This window comes from Oryzias latipes, chromosome 17 (genome assembly GCF_053564925.1).
Source record: "Oryzias latipes strain Hd-rR chromosome 17, Olatipes_Hd-rR_3.1".
Lineage (NCBI taxonomy): Eukaryota > Metazoa > Chordata > Actinopteri > Beloniformes > Adrianichthyidae > Oryzias > Oryzias latipes.
Genome location: NC_136253.1, coordinates 12,861,344 through 12,885,740, shown reverse-complemented (window position 1 = coordinate 12,885,740; position 24,397 = coordinate 12,861,344). Strand labels below are relative to the sequence as shown.

The window sequence follows — 24,397 nt, the reverse complement described above, 5'->3', positions numbered from 1 at the left end:
TTTTTGATTTCAGATAGACAGGAGTGGAGGGAGGAGGGTGGAAGAGAGGAGTCAGGTTTGCGTGATACATAGAGCTGGGTGTCATCCGCAAAACAGTGAAAATTAAAATTAAATTTACGGAAGATATTGCCAAGGGGAAGAAGATATGAAATGAAAAGGACCAAGGACAGAACCTTGGGGGACACCAGAAGAGACAGAGGAAGGCTGAGATTTAAATGATTTAAGATGAATGAATTGGGTTCGGTCTGAGAGGTAGGATTGAAACCAACGGAGGGGGGTGGAGGTGATACCGAGGGAGGAGAGCCTTTGGAGGAGGATGGAATAAGAAATGGTATCAAAGGCTGCACTCAGGTCAAGGAGGATGAGGATGGTGAGGAGGCCAGAATCAGCTGCAATGAGAAGATCATTAGTGATCTTCAGGAGAGCAGTCTCAGTGCTGTGTGAGGGGCGGAAACCAGACTGAAAAGGTTCCAGAAGATTATTGTGTTTTAGATGATCATAGAGTTGAGAGGCGACTATTTTCTCTAGAATTTTGGAAATGAAGGGAAGGTTGGAAATTGGACGGAGATTATTGAATAAGTTGGGATCTGAACCAGGTTTTTTCAGGATGGGTTTAACAGCTGCCATTTTAAAAAGTGATGGGACAGTACCAGATGAGAGTGAGGAGTGAATAATGGCAGTAATGAGCGGAAGGAGAGATGGGAGGCAGGCTATAACTAAAGATGTTGGGAGGGGATTGAGGGAACAGGTGGTCGGTTTGGATTTAAGGATGAGAGAGGAAATTTCCTCGTGGTCAGGCAGTTGAAAGGAGGAAAACATATGATTGAGGGGAAAAGAGTCAGGGATGGGAGGGAGGAGAGAAGAGCTAAGCTGTTGATGGATGGCATGAATTTTCTGGTTAAAAAAATGACATGAGGGAGTTACAGGTTTCAGTGGAAAAGAAATGGGGAGGGAGAGAGTCAGGGGGGTTGAAGATAGTGTTCATCAGGGAAAAGAGAGTTTTGGATTTGCCTTTGTTTGTGGAGATGAGTTCAGAAAAATAGTTTGTTTTGTGGTAGAAACCAGGTCCTTATACTGAGTGAGATGTGATTTCTAGATTTCTTTGTGAACAGTTAAGCCAGTTCTTTTATAGAGTCGCTCTAGCTGGCGACCTTTGGCTTTCATGTGACGGAGCTCTGGGGTGAACCAGGGAGCAGATTTGGAGAAGGAGACAGGGCGAGTTTTGACAGGAGCGAGATGGTTGAGAGAATCAGAAAGAAGGTTGTTGTAAGAGGAGACGAGTTCATCAGGGTTTGGTGTGTTAGGGATTGGAATATCACGTATGAGTGAGGAAAGTGCGTTCACATTGATATTTTTAACATTACGAAAAGACATGAGACGGGAGGGTTTAGTGACAGATAGAGTGATGGAGATGTTAAATGACACAAGAAAATGATCGGTTACAAGAATTTCATCAGGAGAGAAGTAGGAGGGGGTTAATCCAGAGCAGCAAACTAAATCTAAAATATGTCCTTTAGAATGGGTAGGAGAACTGACGTGCTGGGTAAAGTTAAGGCTGTCCAAACATGAGCTGAAGACTCTGGTGAGAGGAAGAAGGCTATTATCAAAGTGAACATTAAAATCACCCATCATTATGACATTGGGTGAAAGGGATGTGAGATGGGAGAGAAGAGTTCCAAGTTCATTTAAAAAGTCAGAGTTTTTCTTGGGAGGGCGATAAACCACAGCCAGAACAGTTGGGGTGGGGCCAGGAAGCATGCAGGCAATGCATTCCATGGAGCTGAAGGAGAGAATCTCAACCGGCAGGACTTTCCACTTCTCGTGATGTAATATAGCGAGATGTAAACAAAGCCGGGAGGGATGGAATCGTTGAGTTGTGAGAAGTCATTTGGATGCTGCCAGGTTTCCGTTAAACAGAGAAAGTCAAACTTACGGTCAGAAATTAAGTCCTGCATCAGTTGACTCTTGCTAGAAAGTGAGCGGATGTTAATGAGACCGAAGTTGACTGTAGCGGTGTTGAGATGAGCGGCGGCACCATCCGTGGCTGCCGGTCTAACCAGGTTGGCCAGAACGCTGTGGTCCACAGTGCGTCCAGTGTTGTGATGATGACGACGAGTGGATGACCAGAAGGAGCGGATGGGTTCAGATGAGTCCTTGTTGAAGTGGCGACGTGAACCACGGTGAATGTATCTCCGGCGCGGTGGGAGCGGAGGATCCCTGCAGGTGTTCAGCGGGGGCGGGGGAGCGGGGATGTGGAGGCGAAGCCGAAGGAGTTCAAATAATACCGGATAATCCCAGCCACTGGATAATGGGAGAGCCAGAGGAGAATCCAGGTGAGAGCTGACCAGATGAGGAGGTTGGATGGCCACATATCTGGTGGTTGTAGGAGGCCAGACACTGAAGTGTCAGACAGGAGGCTCCGGGGGGAGGAGGCCGCGGTTAGGAGGAGGCAGTCGGACTTGAATTAAGTTTGTTATTTTGGTTCTCAGGGCACGACAACACAATCCAAGTGTTACTTTAACAAACGTGATGTTTTGCCTCAAAAATTGCAGTCCAGACATCCAGAAAAGTAAAGTTAGGTGACGAAGAGTTATCGGTGAGCAGCGGCAACAAACATGCCAGCGTCCACCCAAACCGGAAGTTTTTCTAACTTCATCTGTTGGTCCAGGAACAGGTGGAGCCCCTGCTTATGCTGAGTTCTGCCTTGTTTCTCTGACCAATGATGCTGACTGTCCCTCGTCTGATGCCGTCTCATCTTTGTCTTCCTCATTGTCTTCTGTCATTCATGGTGGCTGAGGATCATGCTGCTCTGTCTCATCTTCCTCCTCCTCACTACTCCTCTGTTGCTCTCCTACCATCTATTTCGCTCCTTCTGCAGTACTTTTCTTCTTAAAATAAGAATATATGTTGAATTTCTCTTCATTATCTGAAAATTAACTTTTACAAACAGCAACTAAGGACTTTAGGTAACTCTGAGGAAACAGGACAAAAACACATCCAAATTGTTATGATCAGTGTGAGAAGGGGGGCGTGGCTGACTTTTTCCCTGGTGCCTCCCCACATCGCACACCTGATCCTCATCTCATCAATGTCTTTAAATGCCTGACCCTGTTGCTTCTCCCTGCCGAATTATCACTTTTCCATTGCTCTACGTTTCTGTGGTTTTCTAGTCTCGCTCCCTGTTTCAGCTGCCTGTCTAATTCTGTTCCTTGTCCTGTGAGGAATAAACTGTGAAACTGCCCTCAGAGTCAGATTCTGCTTTGGGGTCCTACCACTCACCATAACAAAAATGTTGCAGTAACACAACAACCAGTGTTTAAATAGTGCCATGAAATGAAAGGCGCGTGTAACAGGGACATCCTTTTTTACGTATTAATAAAAAGTAATGGCACATCCACAACCGCTGATGATGGGGAGTATTTGCACCAAGTGTTTGCACACGATACAAAGTTCAGTAAACAGATTGTTCAAAGACACACAGAAAATATTTAGCAGGCATGATAAGAAATTTAGTGTTTTGGGATGTGTGATTGTGTGTGTGTGTGTGTGTGTGTGTGTGTGTGTGTGTGTGTGTGTGTGCTGAAACCGGTGCTCGCGCAATGCAGGAAGGGAGAGGGGCTGTGTGAGGGTGTGGAGCGCATCCACACACGCTCAGTCGCCGTTTTGGAGTAAAGGAGACAATAATAAAGAAAGTTCCTCTCAACCCTAGTGGTATCTTAGATGACCCCACCCTAACATTGACGTGTTCTCCCTACCATGACAAAGGTGGATAAAGGTGGAAAGATTTCATGTAATCCATGGACACCAGTGAAGATCACAAATCATTGAAGAAAAAAGGTTCAGCGCACTGTCTAGTGGGTCTAGATGACCCACTAGACACACACTGATTGTGTGAAAACCATGTAAGGAATTGTTGAAAGAAAAACAAAGGAAAGAGTCCAATCTCTGCTGAACAGCTTGAAGGTTGAAAAGTTTCTCAGACTGAAAGTTTGCAGAAGTTTACAGTTTTTAGAGAGAACAAAACTTTCAGAGTTGAACACCTCCTCTTCCATTTCTATGATAATACAGAGATTTTGTTCATTCTAAAGCATTTTATTACCAAAGCATAAACACACTTTTCCTGATTGATCTCAATGTTTTGATACCAAAATGACCAAAAAATCAAAGCTGATCAAAATTAAAATTCATGCATCATCTTTGCTTATTTGATCCTGAGTCCCAGGATTTCCTGACAGAGTCATAAATAAATGTATTTGTTGCTGCTGCCTTCATGAAAAGGCTGGAATTCATAGATGAAGCCACATTGCAGAGGAATCATCAGAGTCTTTGTTGTCTTTGTCCAACATTCCTGTGTCCAGGAAAGAGGTGGACATTTTCCAGTAGATGAACAACACCCACAGACATGTTGCTCCTCCCAAACAGGAAGTCATGTCAATTCAAAACACTCAAAGAAAAGCTCAACAGTTTTCTCTAATGATGTGCAGCTACTTGGATTCTGCATACTCAGCATAAACATGTTTTTTTCTTTCTTGATGATCCAGAAAAACTAGATCAAACTAAACAAAAAGATGAAGTTTAATTTCTTGAAGGTGAAAACTCTGATAATCAGAAAACACTGAAATCAGAACAGTGATCTTTAATAAAGTCTTTCAAACTGAACATGAACAGTTACTTTAAACCCAAAAACAATGAAAAATGAATCTTGTCCACTTGAGAAACTATTCAGTGAGTCTCTACTGTTTGAATGGATCTCCACCTGAAGGCTGATGCTCAACTAGACCCTCAGCAACCAAACCAGCAGATGCAGTTAGTTGTTGACTAAAGGAAGAGATTCTCTGACTCCTGTTTCTCTGCATCTAAACATCCAAAAAGCTTCTCTTTTCTTCAGTAGATCCATGTCAGTCCAACTGTTTGAACAGTTTCAAGCTGTTTCAGCTCCAAGAAATCCAAACCTCAGAGTCAGAAATCTGAATTATTTAGAGGTAAAATGATCAAACAGATCAAACGTTCATGTTTCTGGATGGTTCTGAACTTTCTCCACCTCAATGAGGAAAAGACAGATATGATTGTCTTTGGTCCCAGTGGCAACAGTGAGTCAGACCCTATAGTCTCTGGGTTCTCTCACTCAATCTGTTAAATCTACTGTCACAAACTCAGGAGTGAAGATGGACAATGGTTTTCATTTGGACAAGCAGATCAGTTCAGTGGTGAGATCCAGCTTCTTTCAGTTCAGGCAGCTGGCTAAAGTCAAATCATTTTGATCAAGAAAGCACTTTGAGACAGTAATTCATGCTTTTGTTACAACTCAGCTGGATTACTGTAACTCTCTTTACTTTGGTGTCCCTCACTCATCCTTGTCCCGTCTCCAGCTGGTGCAGAACGCTGCTGCACACTTCTTAACTGGAACATGGAAGAGAGAGCATATTACAGCAGTTCTAGCTTCTCTCCACTGGCTGTCTGTCCATTTCAGAGTTGGTTTTAACATTCTTTTATTAGTTTTTCAGTCTTTAAATGGTCTGGCTCCGCCCTACCTCTCTGAGCTGCTACGTCTGCATTCCCCTTCCCGCTGGCTTAGATCAGCTGACCAGCTGCTCCTGGATGTGCCAAGGACACGGCAGAAACTCAGAGGGGACAGAGCATTTGCCGTTGCTGACCTCATCCTGTGGAATGGAATCCCTCTGCAGGTTAGGCAGGACCGTTCACTGAATGAATTAAATCCAAGTTAAAAACTCACTTTTTCTCCCTCAGTGTGAGTTGATGTTTTTATTTATTTTTATTTAATTTATTGATTTGATGCTGTTTGTTTTAGTTTGTTGTTTTGTTTATATCCTGCGTTGTTAAGTACTTTGGTCATCTTCTGCTGTTTTAAAAGCGCTTTATAAAGAAAGTTGACTTGACTCATCTTTTCTGGTAAATGGTTTATATTTATAGAACTTTTCTGTACTTTGCTTTAAGGTCCAAAATGCTTTGAAGCTTTTTTTTCTCCAATGATAACTCTGTTCTGTGCTGAAGAAGGACTTCATGGAGCTGCTGGTTCATCTCTACAGCTGCTGCTCTGCTGAAGGTTTCTGTTCATTCCAGAGACTCCTCATCCTCAGAGAGGAAGAGTCACACTAATGATCTCTGACTCTGTTTAAATATGTTGCTTCTCACTAAAGAGTCTTTCTGTGTTGTTCCATCCATGTTTTTACCAGAGTTGTTCATCTTTAACTCTCCCTTCTGGAACTTAACTATCACTCCACCAACGACATCACTGAGCTTCAGAAAGAAGCATTTTCTAAATGTTCCAGAGTCTCTGTCCTGGACTTTTAGGAACTGATCCTTCCAGAATGTGAATGTGGATTTGAGCTTCTTCATGGTCTACATCTGCAGTTTTCATTGAATCAGCTTCTCTAGTTTCAGAAACACAAACTGCTCTGGTTCAGAGAAATGTTCTGTTCAGACAGAATGGGATTGAAACCCAAAGTGTGGTTTTCTCAGAGGAGCAGAGATCTTTCTGCTTCTGTTTGACTGCATGAAAGCAGCAGAGACCAGAAGTGAGACAGAAACTCTGAGAGTGGAAGTGAGCTCTGAATGCTGAATGTGTCTGTGTTTGGACTCCCAGCAGAACTGTGCTGCTCTCTCATGTTCCTGTGGTTTCAGGAGGAGCAGAAGAAAACAGACTGATGGACTTCAGGATAACTGAACACGTGCACAACTCTACATTTCCTCTTTCATGCTGTCACTTTCTGCATGAATCTTTCATCTAATAACTGCAGGAATATTTGTCATTTTCTTCTCTCATTTCACACAGCAGTTCACCAAGTTCCTCCACTGCAGACAGAGACAGTCATGTTGATCTGAACATTAGAGAAACTCATCATGGAGCTGAAATATGATCCTGATTCACTCAGATGACACTTTAACAGCACACAGGTTTTTGGAGCACACTTTCTCACTGTGTGGGTACCGCATCTTTGGATCTGGAACTGGACTGTTTGTAACGGGTAAGAAGAACCATTTCTGCTCCTTCAGCTGTTTGATTGTAGAAAATGTGTTTCAAGTCAGTTTCTGCTGCTTCAGCTTCACATGTTAGTTTGTTCATCATTAGCAGAGAATTCATCAAGCAGCCATTGTTCCAGAAGAAAAGCTGAATCATTTCTGCAAACATGTTGAAATCTCACTGAACAACTAAACTGATTCTTGATTTCTGCAAATCTGAGTGATGTTCCAAATATTTAGAGTTTGATGGTCTCACTGATTCTGGAACATCTGCTGGTTTCTGAGAACAAGATCAGATCTGAGCTTCAACTGAATTGAACTGAAGTTTGGAAACAAAACGGAAGAAAATGATCATTTTAAAGTAGATAAAGATTCACAAAAACAGCTGTTAAAATTGATCACGACTTTGAACTTTTTGAAATTAAATCCAAATGATAATTTGAGACACAAATGTAATGTAAAAAGGCAATAATTTGAAAAAATCCTAAATGCTTAATAATTTCAGTGAGTGAAGTGAACTTTGTGCTGCATTGATGAGGAGTTTAGTGATCAGAGTTCATGGAGTTTCCAGGATCAGACTGAATGCACTTCTGGAAGCTGCTGTTGACTGTGTGAGTGTGTGTCTGTGCTGCTTGTTGCTGCTGTCAAACTTCAGATGAGTCCGTAGTGAAGCCCGTGGTGAGCGTGTACCCAGCAGCATCCAGAGTCCATGTGGAGGGGAGCAGCTCCCTGCTGTGTCTGGCCTCAGCCATGTTTCCTCCTGTGGTCCAGTTCTCCTGGAAAAGACAGAAGAACAACGGACCACTGGAGGACCTGACCTCTGAAGAGCAGCTGGATCTCAGAGAGTCGGGACGCAGCGCCTCCATCCTGCTGGTTCATCAGCAAGAGGACAGCTCCTATAAATACATCTGCTCCGTCAAACATGAGGGGGGCACAGTGGAGGCACAAACACAACAAGGTAATGAAGGCTTGGTGACTGTGTTCAACAGAGATTCAGCTTCATGCTGACTCTTTCTGACTCTCTCTCTGTTTCAGAGGTTCCTGCACTTCCAGCTGCAGGTTCCACAGCAGCTCCAACATCCCATCCAGCAGCTCCAACATCCCATCCAGCATCTTCCAGCATTCTAGCAGAGGGAACAGCCTCTGTTCCTCCTCTGGACCTGGTGGAGCTGTCCTTCCAGTCTGAGTGCAGGGTGAAGCTGCTCTGCCTGCTGTACTCAGTGCTGATAGTGAAGAGTCTGGTGTACTGCTGTGGACTCTCTCTGCTGATGGTCCTCAGAAACAAGGGAGCATCCACCAACTCCAGACATGCTGAATGACTGTTTTCTGCTCATCTTTTCTCTCCATCAAATCTCCTCCTTTCATCTCATTCATCACTTTGATCACAGTTCTCAAATGTTCTTCATGACTTGCTGTAGATCCTTCATCAAACTGTGTCAGCTGTGTTGTAGAGATGGAACTTTGCAGTTTTCTGCTTTTTCATTTACATTTTCTGTTTATACACATTGATCCATATTCTTACATTTTATTTGCAACAATATTCTCAATAAACTCAAAGACAATTTTCTTGTTTGAAGACATTTAACTGTAAGTTTGTGATTCTTTCAAGAACATCAACAAATCAAAAGTTTCCATGCAGCAGAATAAAGACAGAGAGCAGAGAGGAGGGAGGTTGATGAGTGAACAGCAGCAGATATGAATCTGCTCTCAGTGGTTTGGATTACAGGAAATGCTGCTGACAGACAATCAAACTGCCTGCAGATGTGTGTGTTTGTGCTCTGCAGCCTTCACACCCTGAACTCTGGCTACACAATTGAAAACAAACACAAAAGAAATACACAAACATCATTTTTGTGTTTCTGATTTTGATAAATATTCTCCTGTTTTCTGTTTTAGAAATTGGTTTCAGTGAATATAGAAGCACAAATCCCAAAATATGTGTATTCATATTTTATTTCTTCATGAGGATTCTGAATTCAGAGCTTTAAATGAATCATCACTTCCATTGTCTCTAATCATGGGTAGAGGAGAGAGGGTAAAGAGGGGAAGATGGAGAGGATAAAAACAAAAATCATGAACCAGAAAAAAGAACATCTAAAAATAGACAACAACTACAGTTGTTTAAATCTTAACATTATTAATGCTGTTCTTCAGAGGACTGAGACGTTGTTCTGAAGTTCACAACTAGAGGGCGCCGTCGTTGTTTGAGTATATCCAACTCTAAATTGTAAACAGAAGTAAACAGAGCAGCAAACACAATATTTTAAAGAGCAGTTTGGGTTTCTAAGCTTAAGTGTGCGTCCATGAGAGCAGTGAGACCATTTTTGTGTTTGTTTAGAGTAAAATCTGTTTGTTTTTTGGTGTGGACATTTTCTGCTCACTTAACAAGTTAAGCTAGTTTTGGTTAGAAGTTCTAGAATATTGGATTTAATTAGTTCCTCCAGTTAATATCATAAGTTATCTGGGTATAATATTCTGGGTATAATAATGCTATAAGAGGTTTGTGGAATGTTTCCAAATGCAGATCCAACAGGCTAAGTGATTATTATTAAGACATCCTGTTGCTAAATTATTGACTCATGAATATTATTCTTTTGGGTTTGGTTATTGAATTTGGTTTATTATAATTGTATTATTTGTTTTCGTTATTCTGTTGTAGAACCACACACACAGACACATGTGCAAAACAGGCATGGATGCATCTTCTGCTGTAAATCCAATTATATTAAAGAAGAAAAAGGTCAAAGGTCATCATTTGGTCTGTGGTTGTTTGGGGATTAAACACACACTTGACCAGTTTGCTCTCTGTGATCATCAGCATCCAGAACCCATATTAGAGACAGAAGTCTTCAATCCAAATGCTGGAAATGACTGTTTACTGAGAGGAAGCTTGAAGCAGATTCTCACCTGAACACACCTGTTTACTCCTCCATGTGTGTGTTTTTGTGTGATGAAAATGATTGTGTATTTATAAAAGGGTAGATACAAATTGGTAGGTGACTGTTTGAATGGACAACATTCAAATCTTTAAAAATCTGATATCAGGTAAAAGTACAGAAATAGAATTTTCCAAACAATATTTTTATTCAAACAAACAAAAAAGTTTTTTTGTTTCTTACAACATGTGAAATTCCTGAACCAAAAAGTTTCACTCAAACGTCTTATTATTTTTTCCTAATGAGGACATTAAAAACATCAGAGAAAAATCTTCATGAGATCAATGAGAACCAAAGAAAAAACTGGAATCTTGTCTTTGTGACGATCAGGTCAAAAGTTTTCACACAAAGATCTCCTGAAATGTTTCTAATGGAGGAAAACAGACTTCATGGTCTAGAATCTTCCATTAAAAAGTAACTGAAATATCTCTGAAACCATTACTTTTCATTTAAAGCAGCTGGAGAGCGCCCCCACATGGCTGTTTAGGAACTTCCCTGTGTTAACAGATGAGAATCATTGATATTTTTCTCTAGACATAAACAGTGTAGAAAACCATTCAAGCAGCTTCCAGCATCAACATGAGTTCATCATGGATCACAGAGATTCATCAAGAAACAGAACATGAATTGATACTTGTGTATTTTCTCCACAGCTGTTAAACAGCAGATAAAAGTGTGTGTTTGTGAGTTCAGCATCAAGCTGAGTGTGTTTGTGGAACATGAATGTGTTGGAGTGTTTGTGCATCATGTGACCCAGATTCTCTTCCTCTGCTGTCAGATTCAAATCAGGAAGATGAAACCACACAGCAGCTTCAGCTGAGCTGTCCGTCTGCAGCAGCAGTCTTCTCTGTGAGCTGCAGGGGCTGATGGGAGCTTGGAGGAGGAGTCCCAAAGAACGTGGTCCTGCTCTCATCTCACAGCTCTCAGGTCCTTCTTTGTCCTCAGCTGCATCCGAACACCACTTCTCCTCAGGTTGAGCAGAGGAAACACGGCTGAACAAAATGCTTTTCCTCCCAGCTGCTGCTCTGTGCTGTCTGTGTTCAGGTGAGTGTTTGCAGCCAATCAGGAGCCAACCAGGTCTACCTGGAACAAACACTGTCATCCTGACCTTCACCTGTCTGTCTGTGTCTCTGCAGCACTGGTTGCCATGGCAGCAGAGCTGATTCAGGAGGATTTAACATTGACCAGGAGAGTTGGTCAAAGTGTCTCTTTCAGCTGTGGAGGAATTCAGGAGTGTAGTAGCAGCTACAGCTACAGATTCTGGTACCAGAAGAAAGAAATAGAAACATTCAGACTGATTCTTGTTTTTGATGAAAGTAATGGTAATATAAATAAAGGTTTCGGTCATCCTCAACAAGATGATTTCACACCTGAAAAAACTCAGAGTGGATCTGAATTGAAGATCAATAAAGTCAAAGTGGATCATTCAGCCTCCTACTACTGCAGCTGCTGGAAGTATCTCCACAGCGAGAAATGATCCCTGCAGGCTGAACAAAAACCTGCAGATGAACAGATGTTAGTGTTTGTGACAGAAAGAGAGCAGGAAACCACAGCAACAGTTCACGTGTTTCACCTCCATCTCACACAGACTCACAAACTCACTGAACTGAGGATTAAGGCACCAAATGAAAACACAATCAAATCAAATCAAACTTTATTTGTAAAACAAAAAGTGATTTTTATGACACACAGTTCAAAGTGATATACAGTTAAGAAAATCAAGGAGACAAACAAAATAAAATAAACACAACACATCCCACCTTCCCCTCCATTGACACATTGACCCCATGACCCCACACACAATGAATCCAGACATGAAATCATGACTGTAGTTCTAAAAGAAACTCATGGCTTGACTCTGCAGGAAATGAAATGAAATCCTGAAATCATGAACCTGTTCTAATTCCTTTGTTCCTTTGTCCAAATGTGTGGAGAATAAATGATCTCTTTCTGAGTTTCATGAATGCAGAAACCAGAGTGACAGCTTCTGCAGACACAGAAACTCAGAAATCAGTGAGTCTGAAAAAGCTGAGCTTTCAGTCTGCTTTCAATGCAGTGATTAGCAGCTGCTCAGAGAAACACACAAAACAAAGAAGACTGTGGATCTGGCAAAGTTCTGACAATCTGTTTTTTCCAGATGATTCCTTGATGGACTGGTCACCATCTTCTGTCTTTTGTCCACCTGCTAAACCTCCAGAAAAGTCTACATAGTTGTCAATGCTTAGTCAGCCTTTAGAGAACATCTGCTGCTCTGCAGCCTTCAGATCCACTGAACTGTTTCTCTGCTTCTCCTTATTTTCAAACTGGAAATAGAAAAAACTCCAGTTTGAACATCAGTGTGAGAACAAACACATTCAACATTCCAGGCCTGTTATTTCTCTAACCACAGTTTTCTAACATGTTGGAAAACAGCAACTGGAAACATTTAGAGTCACAAACTTTATTTATTATTATTTTTTTTTTAATATTAAGTTACTGCAAGTTCAGTTGAGTCCTGGATTTAATGGAACATTAAAAATGAGTGATATACGGTGTTAAGAGGTGAATAAAAATAACTAATAAACTGAAATCATGTCAGATGATAATATTCAGTTTTGTTAATTATATCTAAATCATTTTTGTCCATTTGTTTTTAGAGGGTAACTCAGTCCTGTCTGAACTTCATCTGATTGATTCTCCTGTTAAATATTGTCATCCTCAGTCTGCAGACATTATTCTACAAATGTTTACATTCCAGCTTTTAGCAAAAATTTTCTTGTCTTTATTAATCTGAGCTTTGAGTTTTGTCTGTTTGGTTCTCGATACTTATTTTCTTTTTTTTTCTTTTTATTTTTTTTAACTTGTCCTGTCCAACAGCTGGGCAGACAGATGAGAGCTGAGGGCCTCTTGTGTTGGACATATTTTACTTTAACAACAGGGGTTATTAATCTTCAGACAATACCAAAGGTATGTCTGAATAAACCCCTTTTGGAATTGAGGCCAAACTTTATTAATTTCAATCATGTTTGAAAATCTTTGGTGTTACATACCTTTGGTTTGTCTGAAGATTAATAACCCCTCTTGTTAAAGTAAAATATGTCCAACACAAGAGGCCCTCAGCTCTCATCTGTCTGCCTACACTGTAAATTGTAATAGCTTTCCTGACTCACATATACTTAGTTAACTTTACTCAGTAATATAAAATACATACTTCTTACTAGGTTTTGTTGAGTTACAGTCAATTGCAGGTTGAAAATAACAATTTACTTAATTGTTTGAGTGACGCTTACTTGAAACAAGCAAGTAGCAACAAAGGATGCAATGACGTTATTACACCAGTGAGAGGCAGCAGTGCAATAAAGCGTACCTAATGTGCAGAAAAAAACGAAGAAAAAGAAGCGGCACTGCAAGAGCATGCGTAATTTGTACGTATCTTGGCGCCAATTCTCCAGATGTGGAAAGACGTTGAGAGGCCACCTACGTTTTTATCCGGAGCTTCGTTACTTTTTTGAAAGAAAAATAATAATAATAAGGTAAGTAATCAAGCATGCAACATTTGAGTGAATGGTTTTTTTAACTGTCTGTTGCTAATTGTTGCTGAGCTCCTTAATATGTAACAGTTAGCAAATAATTTTGATTTATTCAGATGTTGAAGAAGATGATTTGGCCTGTTTTTTTTTTTTTTTTTTTTACATATAACTATCAGGTACCACAACGGTTCCTGGATTGACTAAAATTTTGTTTTAATCGTTCCAAATACAATTATGGTTTTCTATTTTACCATTTTCCCTGATGCATTCCCATCTGTTGGCTTTGGTTTATAAATGATTAACGTTAAAGCTGTTGAAATGGCGACATTTACTGTTATATGTAACAGTATATGCAGAGATGACGTTTGTGGTTATTTTTGATATGTTTTGTGATTTCACATTAACATTATACTATTATTTTTAAATTCAGTAAATTAAGAATATAATACAAGCACTGTAAAATGTTTCTTTACTCAAACTCAACTGTTTTATATCACTGCTGATATACTGAGCCATAAATACGAAACACATACATAGTAATGTTAAAAGTGACGTTAAACTAAGAAATCTTAATATCACATGAAAATTTTCTTTTCCAACATTTTTTTTGTACTGGCACAGCATTACTGAAAGTTATCAGAGGAAACACTGTTTTAAAATGGTCTGTACTGAAGTCACACATGCATATTTATAGAACAGCGTATTTAAAGGTATATTTTCTGTAATGCTTTTAGAATATGCACATATCAAGGAATGTGTCTTTAATTTTGCAAAGCAGAACCTGTTAATTAAATTTTGTTATTTTTTTAGAGGAAGTCCTTCTGGCAGCTGCCTCCTGATTGGTCTTCCACAAACAAGTCTTGATACACTGGTGAGGACTTTATATTTTGTTAATATTTTGTTGACTAAACCAACTTAAAATATATGTCCACTTCAAATAATCTCTAGCAGATGCAGTGGAACTGTAAGCACTGTGTTTTTTCTGAAAACAAAAGAGGACTTTTGTTAAAACATTATCGTTTAAAACATGGAGGCTTCACTCGGCAACGGCCAATACCAGAGACAAGTAAGTACTTATTCATATTCCTCTTTCGACCATGAGAAACTGAATTCTGTTTAGGTTTGTCTTTAGAATTGGACCAAACATTAACAAATGTCCACACTGTCCCAACACTCAGTTTTTTTCTTTTTTTTGTTGCATGTGTATGTGTTTGCAGAGTTTAACAGGATAGTCACCACAGATCTGCAGAGTAACGTTTATGGTGCTGTGGATCGCTACACGCCACGCTTTGTCACAATCTTCAAGTCCAAGAAAGGGACCGTTGGAGAGACATTGGATGAGCTTATGCATTAAATGAATACAGGGGTGAGTTTACTGCAGCCTTAATTTTGTTTATTATTCTGTGACAGAATTAATATAATTAATGACAGAATTTAAATCTTTGGGTGAAGTAAGCTAATTTATTTTTACTGTAGCTTAAAGTTTCATGATCTTGAACTTGATCTCTTTTTTTTTCATCTACTTCTAGAAAGAAGCAGACGTGACAGCAATGCGCACTCTTGTGCTCCGGGGCTTACCTATCCTGCTTGGTGTTGATGCCATTAACTTCTACAACACCTGCAATGTAAGCTCTTATTGTAAAAATTTTTTAAAAGGGTTACTTCTTCCAAAAAATAAGAATTGTCATCAATTGCACTTCTGTGCTCCGAAAGTTGTTTGACCAAAAACTCTACTAGTTACCAAAAAACTTTTTCATAATTTTTTTAAAGTATTAAAATAATACAACATTTGTTTAAAAATTGATAAAACTACCTTTTTCCTAACTTTTGACCGGTAGTGTTTGCTGCCCTTTTATTGAGACAACACTTAAGATTAATCTTGATTACATCCTATGAGTGCAGTAAAAAGACAAAGGCTCCAAAATGTGGCAATTCAGTGTAAGCTAGAATGGTGATCAGAGAAAATAAATCAGGAAAAGTTTACCTTTATTTTCATTGCATTTATACAATACAAAAGTAAGTTCATTAACTGCATTAACTAATGTTAACAAGATTTTAATAAAGTATTTGTAAATGTTGAAATTATCATTTAACATACAAGATAAAGTGCAGCTTTATAAGTGCAATTCATTTTTAGTTCATGTTAACTAATGCAGTTAATGAATGTTAACTAATGAACCTGTAAGTGTTACTAAATGTGTATTGTATTTGTAAGGATATTATAAGAAAAAATAATAAAATATTGAAAAGTCCATGAAACAATTGATCTTTTGTCTGGTAACAATTGTGACCAGTAGTAGAACACAGTGGGTCTTGGTCTATGGTGTTAAAGCATTTACAAATTGACCAACCTCCAGCAATTAGTTTAAAGACTGTTAAATAGAAGGACAAAATAGCATTCATGCAGCATTGCTCAACCCAATTTCGACAAAAGCAGGCAATGGGGATTATTTCCCACAATTCTTTGCTCCGACACAGCAGACCCGATGCGCACGTGACCGCCCTCTGCTACAAGACGCTTGCGGCCACACCTCTTTGCGGTAGTCTTTGGAACATAAGTAAAAAAAACTCGAGAGGGGAGCGCAACTCGCCGGTGGCTGGCTGAATCACACTAACAGGTGTGAGGGGAGTCTTTTTCTATCTGACAATCAACTCTGGGCCGCAGCTGCGCCTCCCGTCATAGAGACGGAGCCGCGTGTGAGAGGGAAGGGGAAGGGGGAGGGGGGTGAGCGCAGACCATTTTTTATGGATTGAGTTTTTTTGGAGGATTTCTACTGTTGGTGTTGCACAAATTTAGGGAAATGCCAAATATTTTTGGAGTAATCCCACTGATGAGTTTTATGATTTAGTCTTTAATGTTTTATAAGACCTAAACATATTAATCACAATAAGGTTTTTTTTAGATCTAATCCCTCTATGTTTCACAAAGACACACACAGGACGTCACACATTAAGAAATTATTGCTAAAAATGAAGCAGGAGTCCAGCTCTAAAAAAAATGCTCTAAAAAATGATAAAAGAGCATAAAAATGGAATTATTTGATATGTAATTTCTTATTAATATTTCCAGGCTTTCTTTGTTTTGTCCTGCAGCATGTTCATATTTGTATAATTTTGACAGAATATATTTCTATGGAGAACAAAATATTACAAGTTATTTAAGGTTTAACTTGAGTTATTCTGGATCAATGTTCCTGTTTTTATTCATATTTATGTTCAAAAAGTTCAGTTTAAAAGGTTTAAAAGTTTAGCTTTAGTGTGTAGTTCAGTAAATGTTTATCTTCTTCAGGCAAAACCTTAAGCGTGTTTTTAACTTAGGCCCCTGTGTGACTGAGTTTGACCCCCCTGTAATACGAGTCTAGAAAATCCATGCATTTTTTGAGAAAAATGGCTAAATAGAAGATAGGGAACACGACAGGATATTGTCAAATTTTGTATGTGTGCGGGGGGGGGGGGGGGGGGGGCGCTGGTGGGGTTACTCGCCCAGGGAGTAAGTTAGTGTAGAACCGCCACTGCGGTGCCGTGCTTCAGAGAAAGCTTTGGAGCTCAAACAGGTCTGACCGGCTGCTCTGCAGACGCCCGGTGCGAAGCGCCGCTCCGCTCTTGCCTCGCTCTCGCCTCGCTTTTGCCCCGCTGGCTCTTCGCCTCTCCCCTCTCTTACACCCCTCACGAAGGGGTTGCGGGGAGGAGTGCTTCGTGCACGGTCTAGGCTTGGGTGCCGGTGGACCGAGCAAACTGTGTCTCTGAGCAGAGAAGCTGGACTTAATAATGTGTGTTTGAGGGGAGGATGCTTTGTTACATGTGCGTTTTGTTATGTGTGGGAGACTTTGGTCTGCGATCCGTCTCGCCGCTCTGGGTTAGCGGTTGCAGGACTAAGGAGAACGGTGTGTCCGAGCAGAGACGGACTTCCAGCTCAGACAGCTGCTCTGGAGCGGTGTGTGTGCTTTTCAAAGCAGAAATGCCGCTCAGTCCTCAGAAACCATTGAAACAATCATGTCAACTTATGTTTCCAGTCATGTCCCGACTAAATAAAGGCTGATGTTAGTCCCATATATTTACGTGCAGCCAAGATGCAGATTGCTGTGTTTCCTGCATGGATTTTATTTTCATCCAAGGCTAATGTTGTTAGCGCGTGTTAGCTTCTCTTGACCCTGGCTTCTTCCAGCTGAGTTCTTCCACAAAAAAAGCACTGACCACATGGATTAAAAATAAAATGATGAGCAAACAGGCACTTCATTATATTCATAATATTAATAAAAGCATGTTTGGAAGATCGTCTTGTATATTACTGAAATGCTACATAAACGGATATGGCAGCAAGGTTTGTTTACTGTAGGACTCATTTCCTCTTCCGGTATTTCCAACACTACTGCGCATGCCCAAATGATTTATTCAGACCTTAAATGTGTCCCATGTGAACGTTTGTTATAGTCGGAAAAGGTTTTTTGTGTCAATGTGCACAGTTGGATTTTAATCCGACCATTGATCCGATCAAGTTATTTTGCCCATGTAACCACGAAGTTCAGCAGGAAAATAACAAACATTATACTTGTCTCAAGCTAAACGTCTTGATGTCAAATTGATCAGAATTGAGACACAAAGCTGTTCTAATGTCAAGTAAAAATCCATGATAAAACAATGACTATAAAAAATGACAAAGGTGAAGAAAAGTGTTCATGTGTTTCATGTCTTTAGGATCATGTATGTTTTTACCATCAGGAGGAAAAACCACTACAGAGGAAGAAAAAAAACATTACCTGATTTTAAAATAGGACCTATTCAGGGCGTAGTCTGCCTTCACCCAAGAATGGCCAAAATAGACTCCAGCAGCCCTGTGACCCCGTGACCCCATGAGGGATCTAGTGGGTTTAGGAAAATGGATTAAAAGTGTTCAGATATGAGGGAGTCCAGTGAGGTTTGGATGAAAAAAGTGGTTGTTCCTCAGTTTTTTTTAAATAACTTGGGAGTGAGTGGAAAAATTGTAAGCAAAATCATTTATTTTATTTTTATGATAATTTTCACAGACATCATTTGATAACATTAAGGCACCAGAAATTGAAGTTGAGAAAATACCAGAAATAGTTACTGAGGGTCAAATGTGTGCTGAACACATCTGTATACTTGAATTTGTTTATAGTATTTATCCAAAGGAAGAGTGTTCTATCCATGTCCATAAAAGAAATATTCTCAAATATGTTCTTGTGTGTATTTTATATACTGTTAGCTGCTGTTGGATGAATACTGAAATATTCAGTTCTTTCATTGTAAATCTGACTCCAAAGGAGTCAAGGCCTCACCAGCCATCAACCCCCCCTCACATCTCTGACTGCAAGCTCTCATCCGTGAGGCGGGTGCGATATTTTGACTTGATGTAGTTCACAGGTTGATCCAAAGATGGATAATACCCCAAATGTTTATGTCTTCATGTTCCTATAACTGTCAGGAAGAGCATTCCATGTGTCATAGACAAGTTTCTCTGGTTTTGGGAGGCTTTCAATTTACCTCCACTTGTGGCTTTGGCCAAGCTGGGCTTTCCAGCGAGTGACGTCTTCAAGCTCGGCTGTCAGACGTTTGAATTTGAACACCCATAAATCTTTGTCGGCTATATCAGCCATTTCCATTTCAAGGTCAGCTTGATTTACTCCTGGAATTGTGCTCAATGTGGACGGATCGATCTCCAGAGGTGAGACAGGAAAAGAGAGTGTCATTTTTTTCCTTTCAGAACTCGCAAAATCTGCTTCCAAATGCAGTTTGCAACAATCACACCTTGTAAATAATCACCGTTGAGGGTGTCATAATGCTGGACTTTTTTTAATTCTCTCAGGGGGGGGGGAAGTGGGACAGCGTGCCTCGCTGTACATCTCTGGCAAAGACAGTCAGCTTGAATGACAGAACAGCTTCAAGCATTTGCAGTGCAGTGCCCCCCCCCTGCAGACTTTCATTCAGCTTGTCACAGTCATATCCACCAAAAAGTGCAGTTTTTCGAGCCTCTTAGTATTCTCCGGTTGCGGGTAGTTCAGGTCTTTGCTTTTCAGGAATGTTTTCACGTGTTCTAAACAGACAACAAAGCGCCCAAAAACCTCCCCCTGGACAGCCATCTGACTTTGTTGTCTAGCAGGAGATCAGAATATTCGCTTTCAACTTCATCAAGCAATGCACAGAACTGACGGTAGTTCAATGCTTTTGCAATGATCTTGTTCACCATCTTGATGACAAGGTTCATCACCACCACACACTCCGATGGGAATGTTTGTGCACACAGTGCCTCTTGATGCAAGATGCAGTGGAATGTAAGCAGATCTCGATCCAATTCTATAGCAAAGTCACAAACCCCCTTTTTGATGCTCTAATGCTGGGTGCCCCATCTGTAGCCACTGAAATCAGGTGGTTGGTGTTTATTATAGTCATTTAAATACTTCAGCAAAGCCTCACATGTGTCCCCCCCCCCTCCCACGTGTTTGGCCTTTCAGTGGTATTAATTGGATCATTTCTTCTTGCGGCCCTTTGGAGTGCCTTCAAGTAGTCACCATCTGTGAACAGTTTTCCACACTTTATTGTCTCCCGGGTTGCAACAAAACTTGCAGCTGTAGTGGAGTTTGGAGATGCAATGCACTTCTTAAACATGTTTTTGCGCTCCTCTTATTTCTCCAGAAGTAATGGAATAACACTATTCCTCTCTTTCCCAACTGGATACTCGGCTGCATTTGTAGCCTGCCTTCCCTGGAAATATCTTTAATCATTACTCATTTTGTTATTTGATATCTGTGGTTTCAGGAGGAGCAGAAGAAAACAGACTGATGGACTTCAGGATAACTGAACACGTGCACAACTCTACATTTCCTCTTTCATGCTGTCACTTCCTGCATGAATCTTTCATCTAATAACTGCAGGAATATTTGTCATTTTCTTCTCTCATTTCACACAGCAGTTCACCAAGTTCCTCCACTGCAGACAGAGACAGTCATGTTGATCTGAACATTAGAGAAACTCATCATGGAGCTGAAATATGATCCTGATTCACTCAGATGACACTTTAACAGCACACAGGTTTTTGAAACACACTTTCTCACTGTGTGGGAGCTATAACTACCTCATTTTTGGATCTGGAACTGGACTGTTTGTAACGGGTAAGAAGAACCATTTCTGCTCCTTCAGCTGTTTGATTGTAGAAAATGTGTTTCAAGTCAGTTTCTGCTGCTTCAGCTTCACATGTTAGTTTGTTCATCATTAGCAGAGAATTCATCAAGCAGCCATTGTTCCAGAAGAAAAGCTGAATCATTTCTGCAAACATGTTGAAATCTCACTGAACAACTAAACTGATTCTTGATTTCTGCAAATCTGAGTGATGTTCCAAATATTTAGAGTTTGATGGTCTCACTGATTCTGGAACATCTGCTGGTTTCTGAGAACAAGATCAGATCTGAGCTTCAACTGAATTGAACTGAAGTTTGGAAACCAAACGGAGGAAATAGATCATTTTATAGAAAATAATGATTCACTGAAAGTTGATTAAATTGATCATGACTTTAAACTTGTTTAAACTAAATTGAAATTATAAATTATACATAAATTTGAATGATTCAAAGCACTTTGCATTATTTATTTTTGAGTGTTTATGATTAGAATAGATGTTTAAATTTAATGTTAAAGCGCTTCCAGCTGCGCAACTGCATGAGAAGCGCTATATCATACATAAAGTTTGATTGATTGATCGATAAAAATTCACAAAAATGTTGTAAAAATGGTTCTTGAATTTTAACTAATTTAAATAAAATTAAAATAATGCTTTATATATAAATGCATTACATAAATGTAAAAAAAATTGAAAACATTTAAAGCACTTTACATAATTGAAGTAATTATCATAAAAAAACAAAATACTTTTCTCAGATCAATTATTGTTTAGAACTTGTTTCTTTTCTCTAAAATATCTAGAATTTAAAAAGTCATTAATGAAAGATTAAAGGATTTATTTGCTTAACTTGACATGTTTTTTGGAGTCTTTTAAGGTCATTTTTCGTTCTTGAATATTTTCAAAAATCAAAAAATAGTTTAAAGGAAAAATAAATGTGTTCTGATTTTTGGGATAATGTGAACAATTTTCTGTAAAAAGTAAGATTGTGTAAGTGTTAAAAAATTTATAAATGTTATAATAAAATGATAAGATAAATCTTTTGGTAAATTAAATAAAAAATGCGTGTTTTAATTCAGCACATTTAAAATTTTTAAGCAGAGATTTAATGTTTCATTTCCAAATTTCTAAAGATCTTTTTCTTCCAAATGAGTTGGTCTGAGTGTAGAAATGATTTGCAGCCGTCGTGTCTCCTGATGACGGTTTGATGTGAAGCTGAATCCAGTGAGTGAAGTGAACTTTGTGCTGCATTGATGAGGAGTTTAGTGATCAGAGTTCATGGAGTTTCCAGGATCAGACTGAATGCACTTCTGGAAGCTGCTGTTGACTGTGTGAGTGTGTGTCTGTGCTGCTTGTTGCTGCTGTCAAACTTCAGATGAGTCCGTAGTGAAGCCCGTGGTGAGCGTGTACCCAGCAGCATCCAGAGTCCATGTGGAGGGGAGCAGCTCCCTGCTGTGTCTGGCCTCAGCCATGTTTCCTCCTGTGGTCCAGTTCTCCTGGAAAAGACAGAAGAACAACGGACCACTGGAGGACCTGACCTCTGAAGAGCAGCTGGATCTCAGAGAGTCGGGACGCAGCGCCTCCATCCTGCTGCTCCATCAGCAAGAGGACAGCTCCTATAAATACATCTGCTCCGTCAAACATGAGGGGGGCACAGTGGAGGCCCAAACACAACAAGGTAATGAAGGCTTGGTGACTGTGTTCAACAGAGATTCAGCTTCATGCTGACTCTTTCTGACTCTTTCTCTGTTTCAGAGGTTCCTGCACTTCCAGCTGCAGGTTCCACAGCAGCTCCAACATCCCATCCAGCATCTTCCAGCATTCTAGCAGAGGGAACAGCCTCTGTTCCTCCTCTGGACCTGGTGGAGCTGTCCTTCCAGTCTGAGTGCAGGGTGAAGCTGCTCTGCCTGCTGTACTCAGTGCTGATAGTGAAGAGTCTGGTGTACTGCTGTGGACTCTCTCTGCTGATGATCCTCAGAAACAAGGGAGCATCCACCAACTCCAGACATGCTGAATGACTGTTTTCTGCTCGTCTTTTCTCTCCATCAAATCTCCTCCTTTCATCTCATTCATCACTTTGATCACAGTTCTCAAATGTTCTTCATGACTTGCTGTAGATCCTTCATCAAACTGTGTCAGCTGTGTTGTAGAGATGGAACTTTGCAGTTTTCTGCTTTTTCATTTACATTTTCTGTTTATACACATTGATCCATATTCTTACATTTTATTTGCAACAATATTCTCAATAAACTCAAAGACAATTTTCTTGTTTGAAGACATTTAACTGTAAGTTTGTGATTCTTTCAAGAACATCAACAAATCAAAAGTTTCCATGCAGCAGAATAAAGACAGAGAGCAGAGAGGAGGGAGGTTGATGAGTGAACAGCAGCAGATATGAATCTGCTCTCAGTGGTTTGGATTACAGGAAATGCTGCTGACAGACAATCAAACTGCCTGCAGATGTGTGTGTTTGTGCTCTGCAGCCTTCACACCCTGAACTCTGGCTACACAATTGAAAACAAACACAAAAGAAATACACAAACATCATTTGTGTGTTTCTGATTATTACAAATATTCTCCTGTTTTCTGTTTTAGACATTAGTTTCAGTAAATATAGAATCACTAATCCCAAAATACATGTATTCATATTATATTTCTTCATGAGGATTCTGAATTCAGAGCTTTAAATGAATCATCACTTCCATTGTCTCTAATCATGGGTAGAGGAGAGAGGGTAAAGAGGGGAAGATGGAGAGGATAAAAACAAAAAATCATGAACCAGAAGAAAGAAAATCTAAAAATAGACAACAACTAAAGTTGTTTGAAACTCAACATTATTAATGCTGTTCTATAGAGTGGACTGAGGCGTTGTTCTGAAGTTCACCACTAGAGGGCGCCGTCGTTGTTTGAATAAATCCAATTCTAAATTGTAAACAGAAGTAAACAGAGCAGCAAACACAATATTTTAAAGAGCAGTTTGGTTTTCTAAGCTTAAGTTTGCGTCCATGAGAGCAGTGAGACCATTTTTGTGTTTGTTTAGAGTAAAATCTGTTTGTTTTTTGGTTTGGACATTTTCTGCTGACTTAACAAGTTAAGCTAGTTTTGGTTAGAAGTTCTAGAATATTGGATTTAATTAGTTCCTACAGTTAATATCATAAGTTTTCTGTGTAGAATATTCTGGGTATAATAATGCTATTAGAGGTTTGTGGAATGTTTCCAAATGCAGATCCAACAGGCTAAGTGGTTATTATTAAGACATCCTGTTGCTAAATTATTGAATCATGAATATTATTATTTTGCGTTTGGTTATTGAATTTGGTTTATTCTAATTGTATTATTTGTTTTCTTTATTCTGTTGTAGAACCACACACACAGACACATGTGCAAAACAGCCATGGATGTATCTTCTACTGTAAATCCAACTACATTAGAGAAGAAAAAGGTCAAAGGTCATCATTTGGTCTGCTGTTTAGCAACTTCTCTGTGTTAACAGATGAGAATCATTGATATTTTTCTCTAGACATAAACAGTGTAGAAAACATTTCAAGCAGCTTCCAGCATCAACATGAGTTCATCATGGATCACAGAGATTCATCAAGAAACAGAACATGAATTGATACTTGTGTATTTTCTCCACAGCTGTTAAACAGCAGATAACAGTGTGTGTTTGTGAGTTCAGCATCAAGCTGAGTGTGTTTGTGGAACATGAATGTGTTTGTGCATCATGTGACCCAGATTCTCTTCATCTGCTGTCAGATTCAAATCAGGAAGATGAAACCACACAGCAGCTTCAGCTGAGCTGTCCGTCTGCAGCAGCAGTCTTCTCTGTGAGCTGCAAG

At 39.7% G+C, this 24,397-nt stretch overlaps 2 protein-coding genes across 2 annotated transcripts; both read left to right on the top strand.

Moving 5' to 3' along the window:
* Positions 1-7,596: 7,596 nt before the first annotated feature.
* On the top strand, positions 7,597-8,561 carry LOC144986690 (uncharacterized; the record flags this gene model as incomplete). The annotated part of the gene is made up of 2 exons (XM_078934469.1): positions 7,597-7,939; positions 8,071-8,561. Coding segments are annotated over 2 exons (573 nt in total), but the record flags the coding sequence as incomplete, so codon positions are not given.
* A 2,503-nt stretch (positions 8,562-11,064) lies between these two features.
* LOC144986776 (immunoglobulin lambda-1 light chain-like) lies at positions 11,065-22,837 on the top strand. Its single transcript, XM_078934832.1, has 3 exons — positions 11,065-11,372; positions 20,474-20,553; positions 21,934-22,837. The coding sequence occupies exons 1-3, from the start codon at positions 11,065-11,067 to the stop codon at positions 22,284-22,286; spliced, it is 741 nt and encodes a 246-aa protein (XP_078790958.1). The 3' UTR covers positions 22,287-22,837.
* Positions 22,838-24,397: the final 1,560 nt, after the last annotated feature.

Coding starts and splice junctions, on each gene's coding strand:
- LOC144986776 (XM_078934832.1), top strand. CDS start 11,065: ATGGCAGCAGAGCTGATTCAGGAGGATTTAACATTGACCAGGAGAGTT. Junction 11,373..20,473: donor TACTACTGCAGCTGCTGGAA/GTATCTCCACAG, acceptor AACAGCACACAG/GTTTTTGAAACACACTTTCT. Junction 20,554..21,933: donor AACTGGACTGTTTGTAACGG/GTAAGAAGAACC, acceptor GTCAAACTTCAG/ATGAGTCCGTAGTGAAGCCC.